This window comes from Mixophyes fleayi, chromosome 4, assembly GCF_038048845.1.
Source record: "Mixophyes fleayi isolate aMixFle1 chromosome 4, aMixFle1.hap1, whole genome shotgun sequence".
Lineage (NCBI taxonomy): Eukaryota > Metazoa > Chordata > Amphibia > Anura > Limnodynastidae > Mixophyes > Mixophyes fleayi.
The window spans coordinates 61,927,697-61,953,045 of record NC_134405.1 but is presented as its reverse complement, the minus strand read 5'-3'; the positions used below and the strand labels follow the sequence as shown (position 1 = coordinate 61,953,045).

The 25,349-nt window shown below is 43.4% G+C and overlaps 1 protein-coding gene across 1 annotated transcript; it reads right to left on the bottom strand.

Annotated features, from left to right (window-relative positions):
* Window positions 1–9,330: 9,330 nt before the first annotated feature.
* Window positions 9,331–24,425, bottom strand: DBNL (drebrin like). The gene is made up of 13 exons (XM_075207228.1): window positions 24,249–24,425; window positions 21,965–22,020; window positions 21,635–21,747; window positions 21,476–21,550; window positions 17,731–17,874; window positions 17,298–17,375; window positions 17,016–17,167; window positions 16,864–16,897; window positions 16,277–16,370; window positions 15,973–16,155; window positions 15,794–15,888; window positions 15,611–15,695; window positions 9,331–11,535 (listed from the first exon to the last, which is right to left on the bottom strand). Exons 1-13 carry the CDS (start codon window positions 24,329–24,331, stop codon window positions 11,396–11,398), a joined length of 1,332 nt encoding a protein of 443 aa, XP_075063329.1. The 5' UTR covers window positions 24,332–24,425; the 3' UTR covers window positions 9,331–11,395.
* Between the last annotated feature and the right edge of the window lie 924 nt (window positions 24,426–25,349).

The following is a 25,349-nucleotide window of genomic DNA, read 5'->3' as shown; positions in this document are numbered from 1 at the left end:
GTGACCACAAGCTGCACACCCCTGCTGAGGGTGGAGCGATTGATCACCCCCTCTCTGAATCAGGCACTGTTCCAGCCTTACAGTTGACTATTAAAAGCTGGTGGAAAGTCTGGTCATCCAAGAGTCACATTGTATTATCAAATGTGTTTGCTATAGCTTGTAACACACATTAATCTTATAGTAAAATGTCTGCTGATATGTTATTACAGACTGGTGTCTACCTTTCTTTAAATGTATTGTTTTAACTTATTGCTGGGAAAAACGGGTAAAATGCAATAAATTTGCATGCGCTTTGCATGCATTTTGATTATGCATTTTTACTGGCTTTTCATGCATTGTGCTTTTACCAATACAATCTATTGTATATGGAACGCGCATTAACGCACAAGAAATAAGTTACGCCGCATTTTAAAATGTGAAAAGTCATTAAAATTCAAGAGCACAGCAGTGGGAAATGAAACTTATTGGACCAATTTAAAAGGTGTTTTTCATGTATTAATATGACAAATCTAAAAACAAAAAATAGATGTAAATGAGCCCCAACAAACACACTGTATAACTGCACATATCTCAACATACCAAATGAACTAAGGACATTTAAAGTGGAACTGATGCCAGTTCCTTCAGCATTATTTTATTTATACTTTGCTTTTGTTAGTGTCTCGTATACTATGTGGCCAATAAAGGAGAGACCATCTTCTCCAGGGCACCATGCTGTCTCCCAGCCCACGCATCAGTAAGGCTGTGACGTGTAGAGGAAGCCGGTCAGGAGCATGCATAATGCATTATTCGGCTAGGTTTCCTCTACACGTATAAAGCTGTGACGTCTGGAGGAAGCCGTCTGGAAGTGACCATTTCCAGGAAACCCTCCCCCCTTTTAATTTTTGTTAACAGGTCTACTTTAAGCTTTGTTAGAGGCACATTTTTTGTGTTCTCAGACATGTGTATAAACACTGACATACGTTTGTACAGAAATCACAAAACACGATTACATACACCACAAACACATAATACATCGGATGAATAGACAGCCATTTCTGGTTCCAAAGTGGAACTTAACTATATATTAAAACACAACGAGCAACAATTTGGTAAGAAAGCTGGATGGGATTTTGGTCCAAAAGAGAAACTGTTAGGAGATATGTACGTGTCCAGCTTTCTCTGCATGCCCCATGTGCAATTTACATTGTCATACATCCCTTTACCAATCCCTCAAATATCCATCATTTATTTATGAATTCACACCAGGAACTGGCTGGGTCACTCTTGGTATTGGCTTGTCTGGGACAAATCGAACATTCCAAGATCTTTTAAACAAATGACAAAGAAATCCAAATTATGGATAGTATCAATTCCTTTCCCTCAAAATACCCCCAGGCAGCCATTACAATGGGTAGAACCCCATCCCAGTTTAGGTAGAGGCAGGTTAAACCTTCCCCTCCATAAGTTATATAAGGCATCCCCATCCCAAACCGTTCTTCCTCTGCTGAGCCACTCTGTCAGTCTCTATATTGGTTGCTGTATTTTAACAAATCCAATATAAAATTCTTCTGCCAACATACAAGGACGTCAACAAAATTGCACCGACATACATTTCACTTGTCTCAAAATATCTCCCAACTCGACACCTCAGTTCTGCACAATATCTGCGTCTCTTCTGCTCTCATCACATCCTCTCATTCCCGGTTACAGAACTTTTTTCGGGCTGCACCCACTTTGTGGAATTCCCTCCCTCGCACAGTAAGACTTTCCTCTTGTCTTCACACCTTCAAGCATTCTCTAAAAACCCACCTCTTCAGACAAGCTTATAATATTCCTCAACCAGCATCGTAATCTCCTTAGGTTACCCTATTACCTCCCTCTACACAGCTAACACAAGACAACAACCCTGTGACCAACATTGCTGTGTGACTGATCACACAGCCCACTGAATACTTTTACCTTTGCATTCTAGCTGGTCCATTGTGCAATATGATGTAGCACATGCCTGTGTTTCAAACTCCCATTGTCCCATAGATTGTAAGCTTGCGAGCAGGGCCCTCTTACCTCTCTGTCTGTATGTATTACCCAGTATTGTCTTGTAAATGTTTGTTCCCAATTATAAAGCGCTTCGGCATTTGCTGGGGCTTTATAAATTAATGTTGATGATGAAAGATGTTGCTACTGTTATGATCTGCTTTGTATCTTTGTCTGCATTTTAATGGTGTTTAAAGCATATAGGTCAGTGTAGGACCTGCATATAATGAAGCTCCTAGCCCGCTCATGTGTCTTTATCCCTGGATTACCTGCATGTTTCTGGCTACTACTGCTAACTGGTTTCAGTTAAGTTATTTGCTGCATTTCATTATTATTTACCTGTTGTTTGCCAAGATCTGGAAATCCGTTGTTTCATTCAGCCTGAACGGTTTACTGTTTATTTTGCCTTCCCTGGACTATACCTTTTCTGCAATAAACAGTTTAAACGTTTATATCATGTGTCTGGCTCCATGACTGTAATCAAGGAATTGGTTTTGAACAGACCCATAACAGCTACTGCCCATGTTGAGTAGCCGCTCAGGTTCTCTGGCACCTTATGCTCAATCCTCTTGTATAATTGCTTCTCTGATCCATTTGCAAATTGAAGAGACAGGGCAGTATATATACATAAGGAATCAAGCACACCTGACTTGTCTCTGGCTTCATTCCACGGCACACCAAACGACCGTGAATAAACGTTCCCCAAGGCAGGAAACGATTTAGTGCATTTCCTAGCCCTTCTTCAGCCTGGTCTCCATCTTTCTGCCGTGACCTATGCAAAGCAGAGGTCTGAAAATTGGCACCAAATTTACATTTCCTACACTAGATCTGCTCCCTCCGTTTACACCATTGGATGGTGTGCCATGCACTACAGAAAACAATACGACACTATCAGACCTACCTATTACTGGAGAAAAGAAAAGGCATAGAGGAATAGGAAGACCTGCCTCATCTGGGGGAGTTTTCTATCATGTCTCTACTTAAAGACAAAAGGGATTCTACCAATTGTATTGGCCACCATGGAGGATTGAAAAATAAGAAACCATTTACTTACTAGACCTGGCAAGCTTATGTTACAATGAAGTACTTTTTTTCTGTTACTTATTTGTTTTTAAAATACCAAAATAGTGTAGTTTTTGAAAACTTTTTTGAAAATGATTAGCAGTGTTAATCTATTAACTTAATCTCCCACAATAGGGGACATGTATGAATTTATGTAGAGCCAACTGCTGCTGCACCAAAGTAACTTGAAGTTTGTTTTATATTCTAAAACATATTAGTAAAAGAGGATTTATATACTTACCTTAGATCCGTTTCTCTGATTCCGACTGGGGGACACTGCTTACCATGGCTTGAGGAGGGGAGGAGGGGAGTTGGCACCTAGCTAGTTAATCTTTAGCATTGCTGACAGACCCCTCTCCTCTACAATCCCCCCGCCTCTTCCTCCTCAGTTAATTAAAAAAGCCCCAAGGAGTTAGGGCAATCAACCAAGAGCATACAGAGGAAAGGCAGAAGGGAGGGATCGAAGTGTCCCTCAGACGGAATCAGAGAAACAGATTTAACGTAAGTATATAAATCCTCTTTTCTCTTTCATCCAGTCTGGGGGACACTGCTTACCATGGGGAAGTTCTAAAGCAGCCCCCTAAGGGTGGGACCGCTCTGAAAGCCCCGCTCGTAGAGCACTTTGAGCGAAATTTGCAACCGCGGATGCGAATACATTAAATTGATAGAATTTGGTAAATGTGTGGACAGAGGACCAGGTGGCTGCCCTGCAAAGCTGGTCAGCAGAAGCCCCATTTTTTGCTGCCCATGACGCTCCTACCGATCTGGTGGAATGGGCCGTAAGTCTCTCAGGCACAGGAAGGTTAGCTCTTATGTAAGCCTGCTTAATAGTTGCCGTAATCCATCTTGCAATGGACTGTTTAGAGGCTGGACAGCCTCTTTTGTTAGAATCATAGAGAACAAACAGGGAATCTGTTCGTCTAATTTGAGATGTTCTTTTGACATAAATACGGAGAGCCCTAACCACATCTTACTTTTCCATAGACTGCAGATCAGACAGAGAAGTAGATGAAAAAACCGGAACTACAATTTCCTGGTTCAAATGGAAGGAGGGCACCACTTTTGGAACAAAAGAGGGGAGTGTTCTCAAAACCGCTCTGTCCTCGTGAAAAACCAGATGATATGGTTCCCGGCAAGACAGAGCTTCCAATTCCGACACCCTACGTGCCGATGCAATTGCCAAAAGAAAAGACGACCTTCCAGGTCAAACACCTAAAATCTGCCTCAAGTAAAGGCTCAAAAAGGAGGCCCCCCAAGCATATCCAGTACCAGGTTAAGATCCCACGGTGCTGTAGGCGGAACATAGGGAGGCTGAATATGTAAGACTACCTGAAGGAAAGTCTTGATATCTGGCAAATCCGCTAATTTCAAGTGAAAAAAGACTGAAAGTGCCGATACCTGAACTTTTAGGGAACCTAAACGAAGCCCCGCTTCCAACCCATCCTGAAGGAAAGCCAATAAGCGAGGGAGACGAAAGGAAGACGTGTGACATGTCCTATTTTCGCACCATCTGATATAGGCTCGCCAAATCCGGTGATAGATGCGAGCTGAAACTGGCTTTCTAGCTCGCATCATAGTGTTCACTACACTGGAGAAAAAACCCCTAGCCCTCCAGAGGCTGGCTTCAACAGCCATGCCGTTAAACTCAGCCGAGGTAAATTCTGGTGACGGAAGGGACCTTGAAGAAGAAGGTCGTCTCGTGACGGAAGACGAAATCCTTGTCCTTCCGCCATAGAGATTATGTCCGCGTACCACACTTGGTGCGGCCATGAGGGAGCTATTAGAATTACCGGCAGACCACCCAGAACTCTGACAGGGTGGCCCTGGAGGGGGGACTGGGCCCCCCGAAGGGCTAAAAGAATTGCCTTCAACTCCAACACGTTTATTGATAAGGCTGATTCCTGAACCGACCAAAGTCCCTGGAGCCGGAGGTGCAGGATTACCGCCCCCCAACCTCTCAGGCTGGCATCTGTCATGGCTATGATCCATGACCATGAAGCGAAAGACCTGCCCACCGACATGTGATCCTGATTCAGCCACCATTGGAGCGATTCTCTCGCCCCCGGAGACAGCGAAATCCTCTGGAGATCCAAGTGTATGTGGGATCCTGACCATTTCCGTAACAGATCCCACTGGAAGCATCGAGAATGAGCCCGGCCGAAGGGGATCATTTCGAAGGAGGCCACCATCTTCCCAAGCAGCCGCATGCACAAATGAATTGAGGGATTGGGAGAGGCCAAGACCTGAGTTGTTATAGCCCGGATTGAACTGATCTTCTCCGTAGGCAGGAACACCTTCTGCCGACTGGTATCCATAAGCCCCAGTAAGACCATGCGTTGACAAGGAACCATCTGGGATTTCTTTAAGTTTATCAGCCATCCATGGCTCTCGAGGACTGCCAAGGTGAGGGATAAGTGCTGACGTAAGCAAATCTCTGAGGAGGATTTGATGAGCAGATCGTCCAAATAAGGCACGACCTGAACTCCCTTTAAGTGAAGACATGCCGCCATGACCGACATGATCTTCGTGAAGACCCTCGGAGCTGTGGAAGGGCCCGAAACTGATAGTGGGAGGACCCCACTGTGAATCTTAGGAGAGACTGATGGTCGCTCCAAATGGGAATGTGAAGGTATGCATCTTTTATGTCTATGGAGGCCATAAACTGATTGTTCACTAAGCCGTTTATTACCGACCTCAGGGATTCCATCCGAAATCTGTCCACCCGTAAGTGCACATTGAGGTTCTTTAGGTTTAAAATGGGTTGAAAGGACCCGTCCGGCTTCTTGACCAGAAACAGGTTTGAATAAAACCCCTGTCCCTTCTGGTTGACTGGGACCCTGCAGATGACTCTTTGCGAAAGAAGAGAGGCAACACAAGCCTGTATCGCCTGTCTTCTTGTTGGATCTCGGGGTTACAAAGAAACGATGTGGTACAGGACCCAGCAGGTCTATCATGTACCCCTTTGATATAATGCCCCAAATCCAAGGGTCTTGGGATGACGCTGCCCATTGTTCCCGAAACAAAGACAGACGTCCCCCCACTGGCGCCACTTCCGGCAGAGTAGAGTGGTCGTCAGCATGCAGGCTTCTCTTGTGTCTTGGAGGCCTGGCGCCTAGCTGCAAACGAGGATCTACCCCAGAGGAGCCTCGAGCATTTGGTTGTCTACCTCTAAATGACTGTCCCCTGGGCAAGGAGTTCCCCCTAAAGGGCTGACGAAAGGAGCTGAGCCGAGGAGTCCGGCCCCTACTTGAGAATACCGGCAAAGAAGTGCTTTTGCCCTCTGTTGCCTGGGAAATTATAGTATCCAGTTCCGGGCCGAACAAACCTGCTGCTGAAAAAGGAATGGTTTCAACAGACTTTTTTGATTCCGCATCTCCTTCCAAGGATTTCAGCCATAACGTTCTTCCTGCTGAAATAGATGCAGCCTGAATAGAGGACACACACACTGTGTTCTGGGCCGCCTCATAAAGGTATCCCGATGCTTCTTTCAAATGCAAAGCCAGGTGAAGTAAATCAGAGTCCTGTAAGGCCTCTGCCAGTTGGTCTGCCCATGCTTCCATGGCTCTAGCAACCCAAGCTGAAGCAAATGTGGGTCTAAAAGAAGAACCCGCAGCCACAAATATAGATTTCAGCTGGGATTCCACTCTGCGATCAGTGGCATCCTGCAGAGTTGCTGAACCTGGGACTGGTAGTAAAGTGTGTCTGGCCAAACGGGCTACTGGAATATCCACCTTAGGAATACTCTCCCAGCGAGCCACGTCTTCCTCCTGCAATGAATACAGGGAAGAGAACCTTCTGGGAACAGAGAACCTTCTATCAGGCCGTTTCCAGGATCCCTCTGCAATATCTTTGAGTTCTACAGAAGAGGGAAAACGGATAGCCTTCCTTTTGGCCTTCTTAAAGAGACTTCTGTCTCTAGGAGTAGGATCCTCCGGTTCTGGGAGGTCCAACGCTTGTCTCACCGCTAAAAACAAATCATCAATAAATTGGCTTTTAATGTTTTCTTTCTGTCCCAAAGGTTGAACCTGGTCAGGATCAGAATTAATTTCCCCTTCCTCCTCTGAAAACCCCCGAGTCTGAAAGGACCATAAGGGTATTAGCGGATCTAGGCCGCTTTCTTTTAGCAGGCGGGATGTTTGGGGATTCAAGTAACTGGTTCAGTTTATCCAAACCCTTTATAAATGCTGCGGACCATGCCGATTCTGTGGGAACAGGGGCCTGGTCCGTAAGTAATGAGGAAGGTCCTGGTATAGACGTTCCAATAGAACCTGAGGTAGCGGGGAGGCCCAAAGGTGTACTAGCATTATTAGCCACCGAGGTTGCCACACTAGATAGCAATTGATTGGATTGTAAAACCATCTGTGCTAAAGAGGAAACCGACTGTCAGGGAGGCCACCCAGGCCGGTTCCTCCGTCAGTGGGGCTGAAATATGCTGGGTTTGCGCAGGGGGGACCCCTCCTTAGCAGACAGAGCAGAGTGCCAACGGGTCCTTCTGCCCACAAGGTAATTTTACATTACATCTTGAACATGTGAAATATTTTGCCATAGGGCTCTTTCCTTTATCTGTCATTTTTATAAGGGAAGGCACACCAAACACACAGACTTAAATTGTTAAATTTAGCTGAGTAGAGAGAGAGAGAGTGTAGAGAGAATAGTGGGAAAAAACAAGTAATCAACTAATCTGATATAAAAGTTGTACTTGTAATTTTAAAACACAATATAATATTTTTGGCAAGTAGATCTACAATATAACCCCTACTAGCCCACTTTGTACACAGCAAATACAGTAATATGTGTTTAAATAAGTCAGATACTTAGCCCATAGGGCAAACAGGGGAGAAGTCCAACAGCAGTGTCCTGGTGCCTGCTCCCTCTGATCTGTGTCCTTTTCCCGGGCTTCTCCTTGGCGCCAGAAGGCCGGGCTAGTCCACTTCTCTCTGGAGGGCAGGGGAGCTCTATGTCTTAGCTCCCCCCCCCTCTGATAATGCTGTCTCTCTTACAGCTTGCTCCGTTTTTGAATAAAAATGAAAAATGGTATGTGGCAGAGAAGTTGAGACCTCAAGAATTGAGGTCTACGCAGCAGTTAGCACCTCGATGCCCCCTCCTATGTATGAGGGGGGATCTTGGTATGGCCCCCTTCTCCTCGCTCCTCCGCGGATCCAAGATGGCCGCCGGCATGTGTATTCTCTGATAACCGGCGCTCTATGCCTGCAGTGGCAGCGCCGGTTATCGGGGAGGCTCCAGAAGTGACAGCGGTCCGGAGAGACCGCTTGTCACTCACTATTCAGGCACCCCATTCTTCTCTCCCTGTCCCTCTGGCTCTCATCTGACAAGGTAGTGTCTGCGCTGCTGTGCTGTGAGTGTGTTCTCTATAATAGAACACACTCCCATGTCTGCCACTTGGATAAAGATAGAAAATAAAATGAAATAAAATAAATTAAAGTAAAAAATAAAAGCAGAAGCTAAAACACAGCCCAACTCCATGGGCACCTAAAAAAAAAGAGGCGGGGGGATTGTAGAGGGGAGGGGTCTGTCAGCAGTGCTAAAGATTAACTAGCTAGGTGCCAACTCCCATGCTCCCCTCCACAACCCCATGGTAAGCAGTGTCCCCCAGACTGGATGAAAGAGAAATATTACAAAGTTAGAACCAGATTACTAACTATGGGTTAGGCAATGTTTTTTTTGTCCGTGTCCCAGTTCTAAATTTCCTTCACTGTATTCTCTACATTAAATGTGGAGGTAAAAATGCATAAATGTAAATTTACCAACGTAGACTCTGCAGCTAGTAGTTGTAGAACATCCAATGACAGCTCCTCATGCTCACACATCTCTGGCTGAGAACTTGGTGTTAAGAAGGAGCATAGGTTTTGGGTTTGCTATTGTAGGTATTTGTGGTCTGATTGGCTGCTTTTGATTTCCAAGCCTCCTAAAAGTGCCCCTATATGTACAGATCCAACTGAACAGCCAGTATATGATCATTGTCGGATTGACTACACACGTGTGGCAAAGACTTTGGTCACATAGCATGCACTTTCTTATCATGCTGCTACAGATAAAGATGTTTTTAGTCATCTTAAACAATCCAATTACATGTTTATTTGATTGTTGGCCATTTTTGGCCCATAAACACAAAAATTTGCAGTTAACAAGTTGGAATAGGCTTTCATATAAGTATTGTTACCTGCCACTCCTAAATCCTACCCAATATATCGATGTTTATTTCTCTATATTTCAAACCACAGAAAGCAAGTGCACATGTTATCAAAGACTTTATTTTATATTCTAATGATTAAAAAAAAAATTTCAACATGATTATCATGTGATTTCACAGAGAATGTCAATTATTCAATCCCTGACAGCTCAGACAGGTTTTCACAGATAGAGGGATCAAGACAAATCGCATGAGGACAAGTAATCTAGGCCTCTAAAAAGGACCTCGACAACTGGTTCCCAAATTAAGCCCAGCACCTAATCACTCCCCCAGAGCAGAGTATTATAAACAGAGGCAACGGGATAATTAGAACAACATACTCTTATGACACATTGGAATGAAGGGTGATAGACTTCGGTTCTGGGAACCCTGCTAGTTTTAAAAACTCAAAAAACATCAATTACATTTGTTACACCATGATTTACAGGAATGTCATTAAATGCCTTTAACATCTCCCCCAAAATATGGTAGACTATGATTTTGTGCAAACAGCTAATTAAAAGAAGAGTATGGGGATCATTTATAATAATAGGTGTAGAAAAGGATTTGTATCCCATAGCGATCAATATGCTTTTGTCATTTCTCTGGTGCAATTTAGACAACAAAAGAAAATATTTGATTGTTTGCTATGGTACAGATTACCTGCGCACCAGTTTTCAGAAATGCGCCACAATGTCGGTCCCCAGTAATTACCATGTTGTGAGTGATGCAATGCATTATACATGGCTGGTTTACATGAAGGCATAGGCAGTACAAGAAAATATGCGGATGGGGGATAAAGACTATACGTAGAGATATGTAGGTGACCTATATTAAGTTGCATTGGTAACAAAATGTTGGAAGCTCTCCTGTAGCATCTATATGCCCACCTCATTTCTGTCAGACTAGCCAAAAAAAAAGCTCTCGCTACCAGTGTGATTGGCTAGGCTAAATGTATAACCTATAGGGACCAACCATATGCTTTGTCCAATTGTGGCCACATGTTGAGATGTTGGATACTGCAGTGTTTGGCTCCAACACAAGCCTGATAATAATCTGGTTGGATCAGTATCAGACATGTTGGTATATCCAGACAGAGGATAACCTCTTCTTTTACGTGTACGGTCATCTACCGACCACAGGTCACACAATAAGCCGCAGCTCCTAGATCTCACCCACCTGGCCACTAATGTACGTCACCAATCTGTTGATGCTGTCGCCACTCTGGTCGAACTGTAGGATCAGACTGTGTACGGCCACCTTAGTTTGTAGTAAATTAATGAACGCAAACTGCTCATTGGTTGCTACAGCTGTTCACGGTTACAAAATAACCCATTATAACCAAATGCAATACTTTGTGTATTGTAGATTAGCTGCATTCGCTTGAATAGCGGGGTCCAACCAAAATGATTTTGTGCTTTCACTGTGTGTAGATATCAGCTTTACTTATGCAAGTCTCTGACCCAAGCAACTTTACCTTACTAAGAATAAATTAACTACGGAATGGAATGGTGCTTCGTTCAGTTAAGTGTGGGAGATTAATACATATTGGTCTTTAGGTTTAAGTATGTGTAGAATATATATATATATATATATATATATATATATATATATATATATATATATATAAACACACACACATACACACAGCTTGGAATGGAGTGTTGGGGAGACCGTAGTTTTAGGGTGCCAAAACAGCAAATGGGTGTAGGAAGACAATGGGGGGAGGAGAGCTGGAGCAAGTGTTCCCCTAGATTAATTGTGGCACAAGAAAAAAAAAAAAAAAACACAGCAAGTGGTCCTTAAACCTGCCCCCTAGAGGTCACAGCAATGTAAAGACAGAAAAAAAGTACCATGATAACCTCTGTAGTTATTGGTTATACTTTGGTCATACTCCTTGGTCTATATTAGAGCAAAAACATGATAAACCCAGACGTAGTTTGTCGGAAGAAATATGTGTACTGTGAAAGGAACCGTCTGAATACCCGCCTCACAGTTAAACAAAAAGCAATACATTAAGTACATAGGTGTTTTTTTGTTGTGGTTAAAGCCCATGATAATATAACCGTTTCAGTGCAGTAGGAGCCCCTGTCATTGTAAGGTTCCTCCTTGGTCTCCCAACATCTCTCACTCAATAGGTTCCACATAGTTGGCAGGGAACATGCCGTAGGTGCCGCTTGGTCCATATCCACGCCACCAACCCTCGTCAATCTTCTCGATGTGTGTGATGAAGTCATCTGGGTCAAACGAAATCTCTGTATCATCAGCTGCATGATGGAAGAGAACAAGTTTGGGCTTTATAAAAGGTTTGGAAGTGTAATACATTTTAACTATATTAGGTCACAATTTTATAAGATGCAGCCAGAACATACTTGAAAGTGAAAGGTGACAGTCGATGCAATTCTTCCTCTGGCAAAATACTTTATAAATAAATAATGTTGCAGCATTTATTTCTTGACAGGAGGACTGTAGCCCAGGATGGTAATGCTCCAATCCCTAGAGGATGTGTGGTTGCTCAATGGTCTGAGGAGCACGATACTGATGTTCTCCGTATAGGTTGGAGAATAACATGAATAGTGTCCTAAAACCAGGTCACTTCTATAACATTCTATGGGCTCTTTTTACCACTAATGACGCAAATCCCTGAACCGTTTCCCTCTTCCTGTTGGTATTTTTATGAAATAATATATGATGTGCTGACTTGTCTCCATGTGCACAAATGTATGAAAGATTCCATACTTTAATATTGATACACAATATTTGGAAATATATTTGCAGTTTGAAAACCTGTAGGGTAAGGGTTGTTATGTGCTTTTTAGCGATGTAAAGTTCCATGGCTCGGTGCTAGGTCCTCTGCTGTTCTCTATCTATACCGCTTCTCTTGGAAATCTAATAAGTTCCTTTGGCTTTCAGTATCATCTCTATGCGGATGATACCCAAATCTATCTATCCTCTCCTGACCTCTCTGTGTTGTCCCGTGTAACTGTCTTTCTGTCATTTCATCTTGGATGTCCTCTCGCCAACTCAAACTCAATCTTTCTAAAACAGAGTTAATAATATTCCCACCCACCAACAAGAGCATACCTGACATTTCTATCTCTGTTGATAACATGACCATAAATCCCACCCCACAAGCTCGCTGCCTAAGTGTAATCCTTGACTCACACCTATCCTTTGTTCCCCACATTGACTCTATATCTAAATCCTGCTACTTACATCTAAAGAACATTTCCAGAATACACACATATCTCACGCAAGACACTGCAAAAACCTTAATTCATGCACTCATCATCTCCCGCATTGACTATTGCAATTCCCTCCTTACTGGTCTTCCCAAGAACAGACTCAAACCTCTACAATCTATTTTGCACGCTGCTGCAAGACTGATTTTCCTTGCAAATCGTTCTTCCTCTGTTGAATCACTCTGTATGTCTCTACACTGGTTGCCTGTTTTGTACCGAATACAATATAAAATACTTTTACTAACCTACAAGGCCATCACCAAAGCTGCACCAACATACATCTCCTCTCGTCTCAAAATATCTCCCAACTCGGCAACTCCGTTCTACACAAAATCTGCGTCTCTCATCCACCCTCATTACATCCTCCCATTCCTGGTTACAGGACTTTTTTTCGGGCTGCACCCACTCTATGGAATGCTCTCCCTCGCACAGTAAGACTCTCTTCTGGTCTACAAACTTTCAAGCGTTCTCTGAAAACCTACCTCTTCAGACAAGCTTATAATATTCCTCAGCCACCCTCTCAACCTCGCTACCTTTAGCCTGTTACACAATTTCACACAAGACAACTACCCCCTGACCAACATTGTTGTGTGACGGGATCATTTAGCTTATGAGTCACTTTTACCTTTGCAGTCTGGCTGGGCCAAAATGCATAATGTAGACTTAACCTCATGTGTCAATCTCCCATTGTCCCATAGATTGTAAGCTTGCGAGCAGGGCCTTCTCACCTCTTTGTCTGTTTTACCCAGTTTGTTTATTAGTTTATTATGTTTGTCCCCAATTGTAAAGCGCTACGGAATATGTTGGCGCTATATAAATAAATAATGATGATGATGGGTAGGATCCATTTTGTGGGCCTAAGATTTAGGGCTATATTTACTAAACTGCAGGTTTGAAAAAGTAGAGATGTTGCCTATAGCAACCAATCAGATTCTAGCATTTTTTTAGTACATTCTACAACATATATAAAACAAAGAACAACTGCAGGGCGCTGCAATCACCTTAAATAGAACTTGGGCTGCTGCTCTTCTAGGACAGATTCTGGCTCTGTCAATATATAGAAAACAAAATACAAAAAGAGGAGCGCAAGTACTTGGTGCTTTGCGCTCCTCTTTTTGTATTTTGCATTCTACAACATGACTGCTAGAATCTGAATGGTTGCTATAGGCAACATCTCTACTTCTTCAAACCTGCAGTTTAGTAAATATACCCCTTAGTGTGGTAACTTGTAAAACAAGATGGAAAAAAAATATGCGGTTTTGTAAAGTAACAGACATTTTATTGTAGTTTGTGTAATATCTTTAGAAATATTGCATAAGTCAGAAATACAGAACTAGTTGTCTTTACACATATGTCCTACCATATATAGATTTGTTACTTCTGCTTTTGTATTTCTGTCCCTATTATGACAGTGATTATTTTTAATAGCTGAGAGCTATGTCCTCAATGATTGTGCTTTCCTAAATGAATGAATTTTACCATAGAATAAAGCAAATGCTAATCAACTTATATCCAAAATTTCCTCTAGTGTGATGCCAAATCTTTGGTGTTTGAAGTGGGATGGAGGATGGATGAAGCATAGGGTAGCCAATACAATTCGTTTGAAACCAAATAATGCACCTGATTTTATAAGCTTGGGTTGACTGTTTTTTGTTAACTAATTTGACTAAAATGTGTTTATACTGTTTAGCATAAGTATTTTTTAAAGTAGCCACATCATGAGTAATGTCGCTGTGTTGTTCGTCTAGACGGGAAAGAAGTAAAGTTTCAGGTTACGTAGGAATTTATATTGTATGAATGGAGGATTCCCTGTGTTTTGGGAGAGTAGCTGTGGTGAATATATCTGGCATTATACATGGTTTTGCCTCTGTAGAACCCTGTGACCTACCGGAGGTCCGTGCTGGCCTGCCTCTTTCTCACTGGGCAACAAGCCCATAAGGGAATACGGCTCTACTTCAGGTGCCCGAGGTGAGATGAGGTTAACAGAGACCATCACAGCATTCAACAGTTTTCTTGTATGGATGCGTCTTAATGAAGTTATTAATGTAGCCACAAATAGTTGCACACGGATTATTAACTAGAATTTTTTTGCGTCTGACAAACAAATACCCCCCTGCCCACAGGTTTAACCAAATAAACCTAAAAACCTAAAATATAAAAATTTCCCTGCTCCCCGTTTCAGCTTTGTGCCCTGACAACCGCCCCTCTCGCACAGCCCCATGCCCATATGTCATTGCATTGTGAGGGGATTATCACACACATTAATAAGATTCACAGGGATCTTATTAAAAAATGGATTTAATAAACACCTGATGCCTACACATTGACTGAACATATAATCATGAGGATGCCGTCTGCCAATTCACTGGCACCAACGAATGCATTAATGTCGTCACCAGTTCCTCTAATTGACAGGCTGCAGTTAAGCGATGTTGGTTTAGCCCAGAAACAGCTTCCTCCACTGTGTAGGCATCAGGAGCAGCAGAAAGATGGGGCATAATAGGCATTGCCACACTTACAAAATATAAATGAAACACAAACAGCCAAGATTTGTCAGTAGAGACAATTTTAGACTCTAAAGTGCTGGACAAGCTGGACAGTGTATCTGTCTGCTACAAAGTCATCTGTGTGTTTGTCTCCAAGTAAAATGAAAACAAACATGGTAGACTTGTAGCATGTGACTTGCTGCCAGCATATTGTTGTGTAGCTTCAGCCCAATACATCTTCACAGATGATACCGATTGATAAGGCACATACGGTTTATAATCAGGTTCCGTCAATCATCAAGACCTTTCTCTTTCCCTTCAATGATCAAAGCCCTGCTTTCATCCTCTACTAGAACACATTAAAAAATGACCCCCAAATTCTCACTTGTCTTTCCCCTCCTCAGGAAACTAATTTAGCAGTGGAGTAAGAAGCTCATTGAGTGTGTGTGTGTGTGTGTGTGTGTGTGTGTGTGTGTGTGTTTTCTCCCTCTACTTTGCAGAACCTTTTGGACAACAGGTTTGTGGATATAAAAAAAAAACCACACATATAATGCAATTACAGAAGTTACCTTGTACCATCTGAAAAGTCCCCTTACTTTCCATTACTCACTCACCAGCTTGATAGTCATAGAGCGCCCGTGCACACAGACCACGGTCCTCCTCCACTCCGCTCTCGTAGACCGGCTCTTCCTGCTGAGGCTGAAGTAACAGATGGAGAGCATTCAATGTCTCAGACTGCAGTCTAAACACTGTAATGTTGTAAAGCTGTATAGGAGAAACCTTCCTCTAGGACTTACCTGGGGAGGTTCTTCATATGTTTGGGGGACTTCCTGTGGCTCCTGGTACAAATCATCCTCCTCCTCCTCCTCATGCTGAGGTACAGAGACTGGTTCTGCAGAGAAAAAGACTCATTGTTTTAGATCTCTAGGTTAGAGCCTCTTTGTTGCCTGATGCCACGACTATTGGTTGTTTGTACCTTTCACATTGACAGTGGGTGCTGGAGGTGGATGAGATACAGGGGGGACAGGAGACGCTGGGGGTGTCTGATGGTACACAGGGGACGCTGGGGGTTCCTGAACACGCTTTACAGGGGATGAAGGAGGAGACTCAGGCTCGGCCTGACTGCTCGACTTTTGCAAGAAGGGACTGCGCAGCCTCCCTGGAGACGGACACCATGAGACAGAAAAATACATACTCCATGAAAAGTGTCACAACGGAAAACACAAAGTGAGGACGACTGTAGAAGAGCATACCCTTTACCAGCGGTCACTCACACTCACCAGGTTGTGCACTCACAGGAGCGGCACTAGGGAGAGAGCGCTCTTTTTGTAGGAACATCTCCCGTGGGTTTACGGACTTCTGGGCAGCAGTGTCCTGGAGGAGAAATTAAGGTGAGGAAACCATAGCTCTATCCAAGTCCTCTACTCTCACTGTACTGCTCCATTCACTGTACTCCACACTGCGGAGTCCTATACCGACTCTGGACTGGGCCCCACACTCTATCACAGGATCTCTGCAGTGTCCTCTACTGTCCCCCCACACACAGGTTCTTCACTGCACAGTGGTTAGCATCGCTGCCTCACAGCTCTGGGGTCATGGAGTTCTCGACCAGGCACTATCTGTTTGGAGTGTATGTTGTCCCTGTTTTTGTATGGGTTTTCTCCATACTGGTATCTTAATTTGCTGCTGACTAAAATGTAGCACAAATGTGTGTGCATATACATGTTTTTTTAGGGAATTTAGACTGTAAGCTTCTTTGGAACAGAAGTAAATGACAAACATTCTCTGTGCAGCGCGGAGAATATGGTGGCGCTATATAAACAATAATAATAAAATTCCTCTGTGCCCTGAGTCCACCTCCACTTACCCGCTGTGGTTTCTCTGTCTCTTGCTGCAGCTTCCTGTACGGGATTACAGAGCAGAAGTTATCTCTCTGCAGTGAGCGCTGTAGGCAGTGTTCATCAACATTCCATCCTGCTAATCCCAATGGCACAAAAAGTGTCTGACCTCTAGACTTACCGCTGAGCATCTATTTCTCCTGACCGCTCCCTAAACCGTTTTTCCCTCTCCTCAGCCTCTTTCTTTTCCCTCTCTTTGCGTTCCCTCTCCAGTTGTTCCCGATCCAAGTTAGCCCTCGTCTGCTCCTCCTCTCTGCGTTGCTCTTCATCTTTCTGTGGGTATAAACACTAGTGTTAATCTAGGACAGAAGTATTACTATACTCATTTACAGCCGTGGTGCCTTCAGCACCGAGCAGCTTCTACTAGTACAGCCTCCCTCGCTGTAGGGATGACTGTTCTCACCTCTGCTTTAGCCCAGAAGTTTTCTTTTCCAACACGTTTAATTTCGGACATTGCATTGGTTTTCTGGTAAACAGAGCCCTGCAGTGGGAACAGAGAAACAATTTCAGTCTTTATTGCTCACGTCCTCACCAATATTCTAAGCCATCTTATTTTCCACAATGCTTTACCACATCTGGCTGTCCAATTCCCTTCTGTCTTATCACCGATTCCCGTCTACCCAGCTGCACCTCCATCACTATTAGTCTTCTCCATCAGCACTGCTCCTGGCCTGCCCATCAACTCTTTCCTCCACTAGCACATGAGTTCCCCGACCATTGGTTGCTTTCTTCTCATCCCTTCTCTAGCACAGCTAGTCCCTACCTGCCCGCTCTCTCTCTTAGGGCTCTAGTAGCCAACAAGATCTTTCTGTCTGCCTATCCATTGCCTCTCTCACCACAGGGCCCTGGGGAGCATCATTGCCTCTCCTGGTCTCCTGATGGAAGTTGTAATTGGCACCAGAAGCTTTGGCCACCTTCTCCATGACAGAGTCTGGTTCTACATCCTCGTCAGCGCGGGCATTAACTGTAACGTGAGCTCCCTGAAGAGAAACAAAAAATCGGATGTAGAGAAAATTAAGGGGTACAACAAAAGGAGAAGAAAAATGTCAGAGCTATACGAGTCTTGAATGATATATGTGGATGTCCTTTGACAGAATATGGAGATAGAAAAGTCAAAGAGAAAATACAAGCTCTAAGGGGCATTCAATTGTTGGCATTAGAGCCAAAAATCTTGCGGCGCGTGCACTATTATCATTACGGTAATAGTGCGCGTAAATACCGGTATTACGGTACTTTTCTCGCTGGATTTCAGCTCGCGGCTCAGGGAGCTGCAAGCTGAAATCCAGCTTACCATTACCGTAATACTGGTACTAGTTTTTTCGCAGCGGAAACCGCGGACAATTGAATATGCCCCAAAGTATGGGAAGAACTTGGAGAGATAAGATCCAAGTTGGCAGCACAGTGGTTAGCATTGCCGCCATGGGTTTGATTTCAGTCAGGGCCTTATCCGTGTGGAGTTTGTATGTTCTCCCTGTGTTTACATGGGTGTCCTCTGGGTGCTCCAGTTTCCTCCCACACTCCAAAAATATACTTTTCGGTCAATTGACTGCTGACAAAAACAGACCCTAGTGTGTATGCATGGAAGAGAATTTAGATTGTAAGCTCAATGGGACAGTGTCTGATGTGAATGATTCCATATTCTCTGTACAGCACTATATAATATGATCTATAAATAAATAAGTTCCGAAGGTGGTTGCGCAGGAGTGTATTTAAAGATTAAAGAAACAATAAACCCCAAAATATCAATTTTCAGATAAAAACCATTAAAGACAAAGACTTTATGTAGAAATAGAATTCAAGGATGGAAAGGCTGAGGGCGGAGAGATTTTTCTCTATAAACAGGTAGTTCCAGAGAATAAATGAGTTAGTAATAACTATGTGATCAGCTGTCCCTATGGGAGAAAGATCTGACAATAAAGGTGGGATAATATAAATATATTATTTTGATTCACGCTGGCCAAATGGGAACTCGCCTGTTGTACTATAATATTCTTTTTTTCTATTGACTTGTTCAAAAATGTGTCACGTGTGTGGTTGTGTAGTGATCAGATGCAATTAAAGTTTTAATAATGAAAATAATAAGAAATCCATTCCTCTGGGTGGGAAATTGAAAGTATCCGATATAGCGCAAGCTGTATATCGTAGTCATTAATGCATATCAGACAACTGTTCCATTTAATGAGCAAGGTTCAGATTGCTATACAGTGTTTTGCATATGATACACGTGTAATGAGTATTAGGGAAAATGTGAATAATCTGATGATCTATTGTGACCCAGACACTGCTCAGATTCTGAAATGCATAGAATACACACAAAGACGACAATCATAGGGTAAATCCAAAACTGTGGCCACAGCTGACACCTGAGTGGAATCAGAAACGATCAAGACAGAGATACCACTATCTTTATATCAACTTGACAACAAGGGCTTCCTAGAAAAAACAAAAACAAATTACTGTCTTCTAACCTGTGGCAGCCACCCCAAGTAATAATTATTATTATTATTAATTTTTATTTATAAGGCGCCACTCAGTGTCCGTAGCGCCGTACAGGGACAAACAAGTACAATACAAGGTGGGACAGCACGGTACAGTAAACAATAAGCACAGTAACTCAGTAAGCTCAAAGCGCAGCTAGAGAGAGGGGGGAGGGAAGACCAGCAGGCGCCGGAGCCCAAGAGGGAGGGCGGGGATGACGGGGAGACCCCCAGAGGGGTGGGGGGAAAGGTAGCTGGAGAGCAGAGTTAAAGGTGTAGGAAACAGGAGGAGAGAAGGCCCTGCTCAAGGGAGCGTACAATCTAAGGGGCGGGGTAGACAGACAGAGAGACACAGGGGTGAGAGGGAGAGAAGGGGGAACGGAGGCAGATTCAAGGGAGGGGAGAGGCAGAAAAAGGTAGGAAGTTAAGTGGGAGTTAATTGTTATCTTACACTGCATGATACCTAAAGCAACTAATGACTAGCACTGTTACTTACAATGCACATTCCAAGCAACCAATATCGCATTCCCAACAACATCATCAGCCCCAATTGACCATTTCCAGGAAAAGGCCTGTGTATATCCTATGTACTTTAAAATAATTCTGTTCAAGTGAGATATTAATTGAAAACTGAACTTCTCATATTAAACTGCACGCTAGCTCTGGTTTTCCCACAATTTAAACAGGACTGTTGAAGAACCACCATTGTTCTTGTTGTCTGTCCAGATAAGACCTCCGCATGTACAGGTAACGGACAAAGAAAATGGAAACACCTGGGTAATTGAGGAACACCAAGTATATTGAAAGATCACACACTGGCGTGGATTCTGTTCATTAATCAAACACCCCAACATGGGCAGTGTCATGTATAAAACTGCTGGATTGACCTTGTTGCTATTAATTATGTTTAGCATTGCTACAAGAGGAGTCCTTTGAGAGGACGATGGTTGGGCAGGAGCTTCAGTGACCAAGACAGTTGAATGTTTCACAAACACCGGTGTCCAAGGTGATGTCAGTATGGAACTCTGGGGGGGAAACATTATCAGCAAAGGGCAGCAGTGTGCGGAAGCACATACCCCAGGATTTGCAAGTTTCAACAGCCAGCTTCATCAAAAACAGTATAGCGAGAGCTCCACAGAGATGATCATCAGATTAGGGTTGCAGGGTATAAACCGCCCATCACACCTGTAATGCATGTTTGTGAGAGCTTAAGTGCAAAGAGACCTTTAAATGAACTACTGAGCAGTGGAGATAGATACGGTCAGGTGAATCAGCTTTCTCATGTTCTCAACAAACGGACGAGTGACCTGGGGGCACCAGACTAACAGTGAAGAGGTTTTGTGGTTCTTTAATCTTGTGGGGTGCATTTTCCTGGCATGGTTTGTGTGCAGAAATTGCCTTAGAGGGAAAAGTCAATGTGAATTACTAGTTAAGGGTACGAAGTGATCATCTTCACCCCATTACACAGCATTTATTTCCTAACGGGAGGGGTGCCTTCCAGCACAACAATGCCCCATCCATAGAGTACCCTATGGTTGGATGAGCATGACACTGTTGCCATCCACATGTCATGTCCTTCTAAGTCACCAGAACCCATTTGAGCATTTATGGGACAGCGCTTTCATCATGATCAACTAGTCGTCATGGACTTGATGCTGCCTCTCTCCAGCACAAGCCCAGACATTTGGAGACTCACTGTCGCGGAGCACATGATGATCGCACACGGAGGAACAACACTCTATTGTGGGACTTTATATTGGCATTTCCATTTTCTTGTGCACTACCTGCATGTGCTAGAATTCCTGTGCTCCATCACAATCTGCACCACGCCCGGGCGATACAGCAGGTAGCAGTACTTTACTTTCTTATCGGACATTTGTTTAGAGGGGAGGCGGGTGCAAAAGGGTAAATGTAGAAGCATGTCACATCTTTTCTCAGGGTGGAATAACAATGTTTGGTGCATGGGTGAGAACGATTGCAGTAGTATGGCCTAGGAAGAAATACACAATTTCTGGAAGAAGACATGAACATAAGGAAAATATGACTTGACAAGAAAGTGGAACTAGGGCAGCTGGAAGCGTATAGAGGAGAAGACCGAGAGTACCTTTAAAAAGTTTGCCATTGTGCTGACGTGATTGGCACATGCTCCTTTCCTGGAGTCTTTCACACCTTCCCCTGTCTAGAACAGAAATGAACATGAGACAGGGAGCCATCAAAGGATGGGGAAGTGTAGGACATCATCTGGGAGATGTCACTGACTCACCCAGTTAATAAGGACATATTTGGGAAGACCCGAGTTGGGATCCTGCACTCTACAGAAGGCATACATCACTTTCCCGCTGCTCAGCTCATCCACCAGCTCTTCCAGACCCCCATCTGTGATTGGGATAGAGGGGAGAGACATGAACAAAGGACAGGTACAGACAGAAGGGGGGGAACGTGAGCTGAAAAAGGATGAAGTCACATAACGTAAACTATGGTAGAAGTAATAAGTCATCTCAAAGGAACACTCAGAGGACATGGTTAGATGGTTAGACTTTTAACTGGAGCAACATATAGAGTGAAGCTTTCTGTACACAAACCACACACACACCTCCAGTTCCGGCCAGTCTGATGTCATTGCTGTTGCCTTCATATGTGTAGAGAGCCCTGAAATGAAAACCTTAAAGTTAGCAATGTGCATCTAGCAGCAGCCTGAACATAACACGGCTGGGCAGAAGCTACCCAACCTGTCTTACAATGTATATAACCTAAAGCAGATGTAGACAACCTCCAACTGTTGTGGAACAACATGTCCCAGCATACACTGCCAGAAGATAAACGCCTGAGCAGAAGCTACCTATGCCTGTCTTACAATGGTCATAATGTAATGTAGAGGTAGGCAACATACAGCCTGCTAGCTTTGGTGGAACTATAAGTCTCAGCATGTCTTGCAAGTCTCTGACTGGGGTGATTCCTGGAGCTTGAAGGCCACAGGTTGCCCAAACCAGATCTAATGTCCAAGTCCTATCCACTTAAGATGCAAAGAGGAAATGAAGGACATTTACAGCACAGTGAGTCAATTAGAAAAGATGTCACATTCCTCTTACCAGCGACATGGTGTTGTGTCATCATTATACTAACGAAGAACTAAAGAGTTTAGAGTGTAATGGGTTAATGTGTACTTCACACACAAACACCACCATTTCTTTTTTCCCAGTTATAAGAAAGAAATACTTCCTCAAATTGCCTAGGGTAAACAAACCAACTACAGAAATGATAGGCCTGATATAGAGTTAGAAACAAATCCAGCTAAAGCGTGTAAATCTGCAACTAGACAAACCAAGCAGCGATAGAAGAGGTGAGAATGGAATTCTCATTTTGAATGCAGCACACATTGATTTGCCAAGGTGAAAACGTGCACCTCCTATCTGAATGTACTCCTAGCTATAACGGAGGCCCTGAGTCTGCAAACAGGTCAGTGAGGTTACAGATACAGTAGAAGAAACAATAGTTACAGCAAGAGTAAGTATATGCAAATCTTACCCAGAGTTCTTTAGGGCAGAAAAGGAACTGTATGTAGCTGCCAATGACTACAGAAAAAGGCTGATTCTAGAGAGGTTTGGGGTATTATTGCTATTTTCCATACATTAGTATGCACACAAAGTGAAAATGCAGGACAGTCAGGTGACATCATGCCGCAATATGCTTCTAGCGTGTAATTACACGGGTGGGACGCTTAGCTTGGGGTTTGGTTCGAGGCAAGATTATAAAGTTTACAAAGAATAACGTCTTCCTTATGTCAGACTGCATGAAAAGACTCGCTAATGTGGAAAAGCCGTATGTATTCCTGGTGTGTACAGATAGGCCTCATACACATTGGTATTTTATTAGCATTCTTAACAGGTGTGGAACCAGACCCACTGCCGCCGCTACCAGTGGCACCAGACCCACTGCCGCCGCTACCAGTGGCACCAGACCCCCTGCCTCTGCTGTGACTACTGTCAAACACATGCCAGGAGTACCTGGCCTTCTACTGATACCCAGGTAGCTTTTTTCTGCTCTTCTTTACTTTAACTTGTATATTGCATTTGTACCATACAAATTATTTTGGTTAAAACAGAAATTACTACATTTTAAGTATAATTTATATATGGCTGTGTAATCTACACCATCATGCAGAATATGTTGGCCTAACTTTGGCTATGCTCTGCACCTGTGTGCTGCTACAAGGGAGTCGTGTATTATCATGATCATTATCCAGCGTTTACAAGTCACCAAAATATTACACACCGCATTTAGCAAGAGGTGCAAAGAAATCACATACAAGAACAAATTTAAACAAACAGTAAAGGAGGACAGTTTACAATCTGAGAGTCTCATCAATGGCCATCCTCAAATGTACAGTAGATATAGCACATGTACTGCATGGTCTATACAAAGATATACTGCATGGTCTATACATAGATATACCGCAGGCTGCATGGTCTATACAAATATATACCGCAGGCTGTATGGTCTATACAAAGATATACCGCAGGCTATATACAGGGAACCCTAATATATTGAGAATATCTCTATACCAAACTATGTAAAATAAGAGGTGAGCAGCCCGAGGCTGTTGTTTCACTGCAAGTCACATCATGTCCTATCTTTGTCTGGCAGGACAAGCTATGACTTGTAGTTCTACAACATCTACTTCTGGTATAAAGTAAACTGGAATGTACTATACTAAGAAAGAAGCTTAGATATAATCTATATATGCAGGGATCTCTGTAATACTCTATACATGTCCCCTTTACCTTTGTGTGCACTGCTCCTATCTATGCACACTGCTCCTATCTTTGCACACACCTCCCTGTGTGACTCTGCATACAATGGGTGATAGACACACTCACCAGTTAGTCTTGGTTTTCCCATCCACCACATCTGTGTACGCGGCCTGCAGGGCTGCACCATTCTTACTGAGGTTCACAGACATGATCCTGGTTCCACTCCCTGCTCTCCGTGCACCCTGTGCTGTCACTACTACACCTCCAGCCCGTACACTTCCTCTACCACCCACCTCCCTCCTACTGCAGGGCCCACACTCCTCAGGCAGCGCCCTCTGCTGGAGCCGCTGACAACCAACCTCACAAATGTTCTGTACATGAGTCACCTAGTAGAAATGTTTTTCCTTTCCTGTCATATTGTTACTGCATTGACAAGCAGAAAGTCATTCTTAGACTTGTGCAAAGGCTAGGGAGCTATAGCTTGGCAACCTTTCAAAATCTAGTAACACCCCTGACAGTGACTGTTTCATCAAAGCACCAAAGTGAATAGTTCTTTTCCAACCACAACATTTCATTTTGATAAAGTAATGTTACCTTAAACTTCTCCACTGTCAGAGAGACAGCAGATAATATCGTTAAAAATTCGATCTCAGTTATTTTTAATTAATAATTTGACAATAGATTTAGCTAACAATACAAGCTGGGTTTTTGTCTATTACCACATAAGCGGAGAGGGTTTATTCTTTCCATGCAATGCATGTATTAGGGATCAGTATTTTTAGCATCTCAACTTTTTAAATTAACAAATAAGAACACAGCAGTGGCAGCCATTGTGTGTGAGCTAAACCAATATTCATAAGTGCAGCCGAATTGGCGCTTTGTAAATAAATAAATGATGATGATGATGAATGCTAGACCTGCAAACTTAAACTTTTTATTTAAAGTGAAATCATAGGAAACAAGTTGATGCAGTTAACATGGGAAATGCAACACCAATTGCTGGACCCCAGAGCAAAATATGGGGGGGAACGGAGGATGGGTTAGACTAACATACCCTAACACACCTCCCACCTCCTAAGATCTGCCATGCAGTGCCGCGCTGCTCATACCTCCCAACATCCTGACCATCAGGACAAAGATGCTTTATAAGGACCACATGAAAATCGTGACTGTCCCGTCTAAATTGGGACAATTGGAAAGTTGTGATCTGTTTTGCGCTTGCAGTCA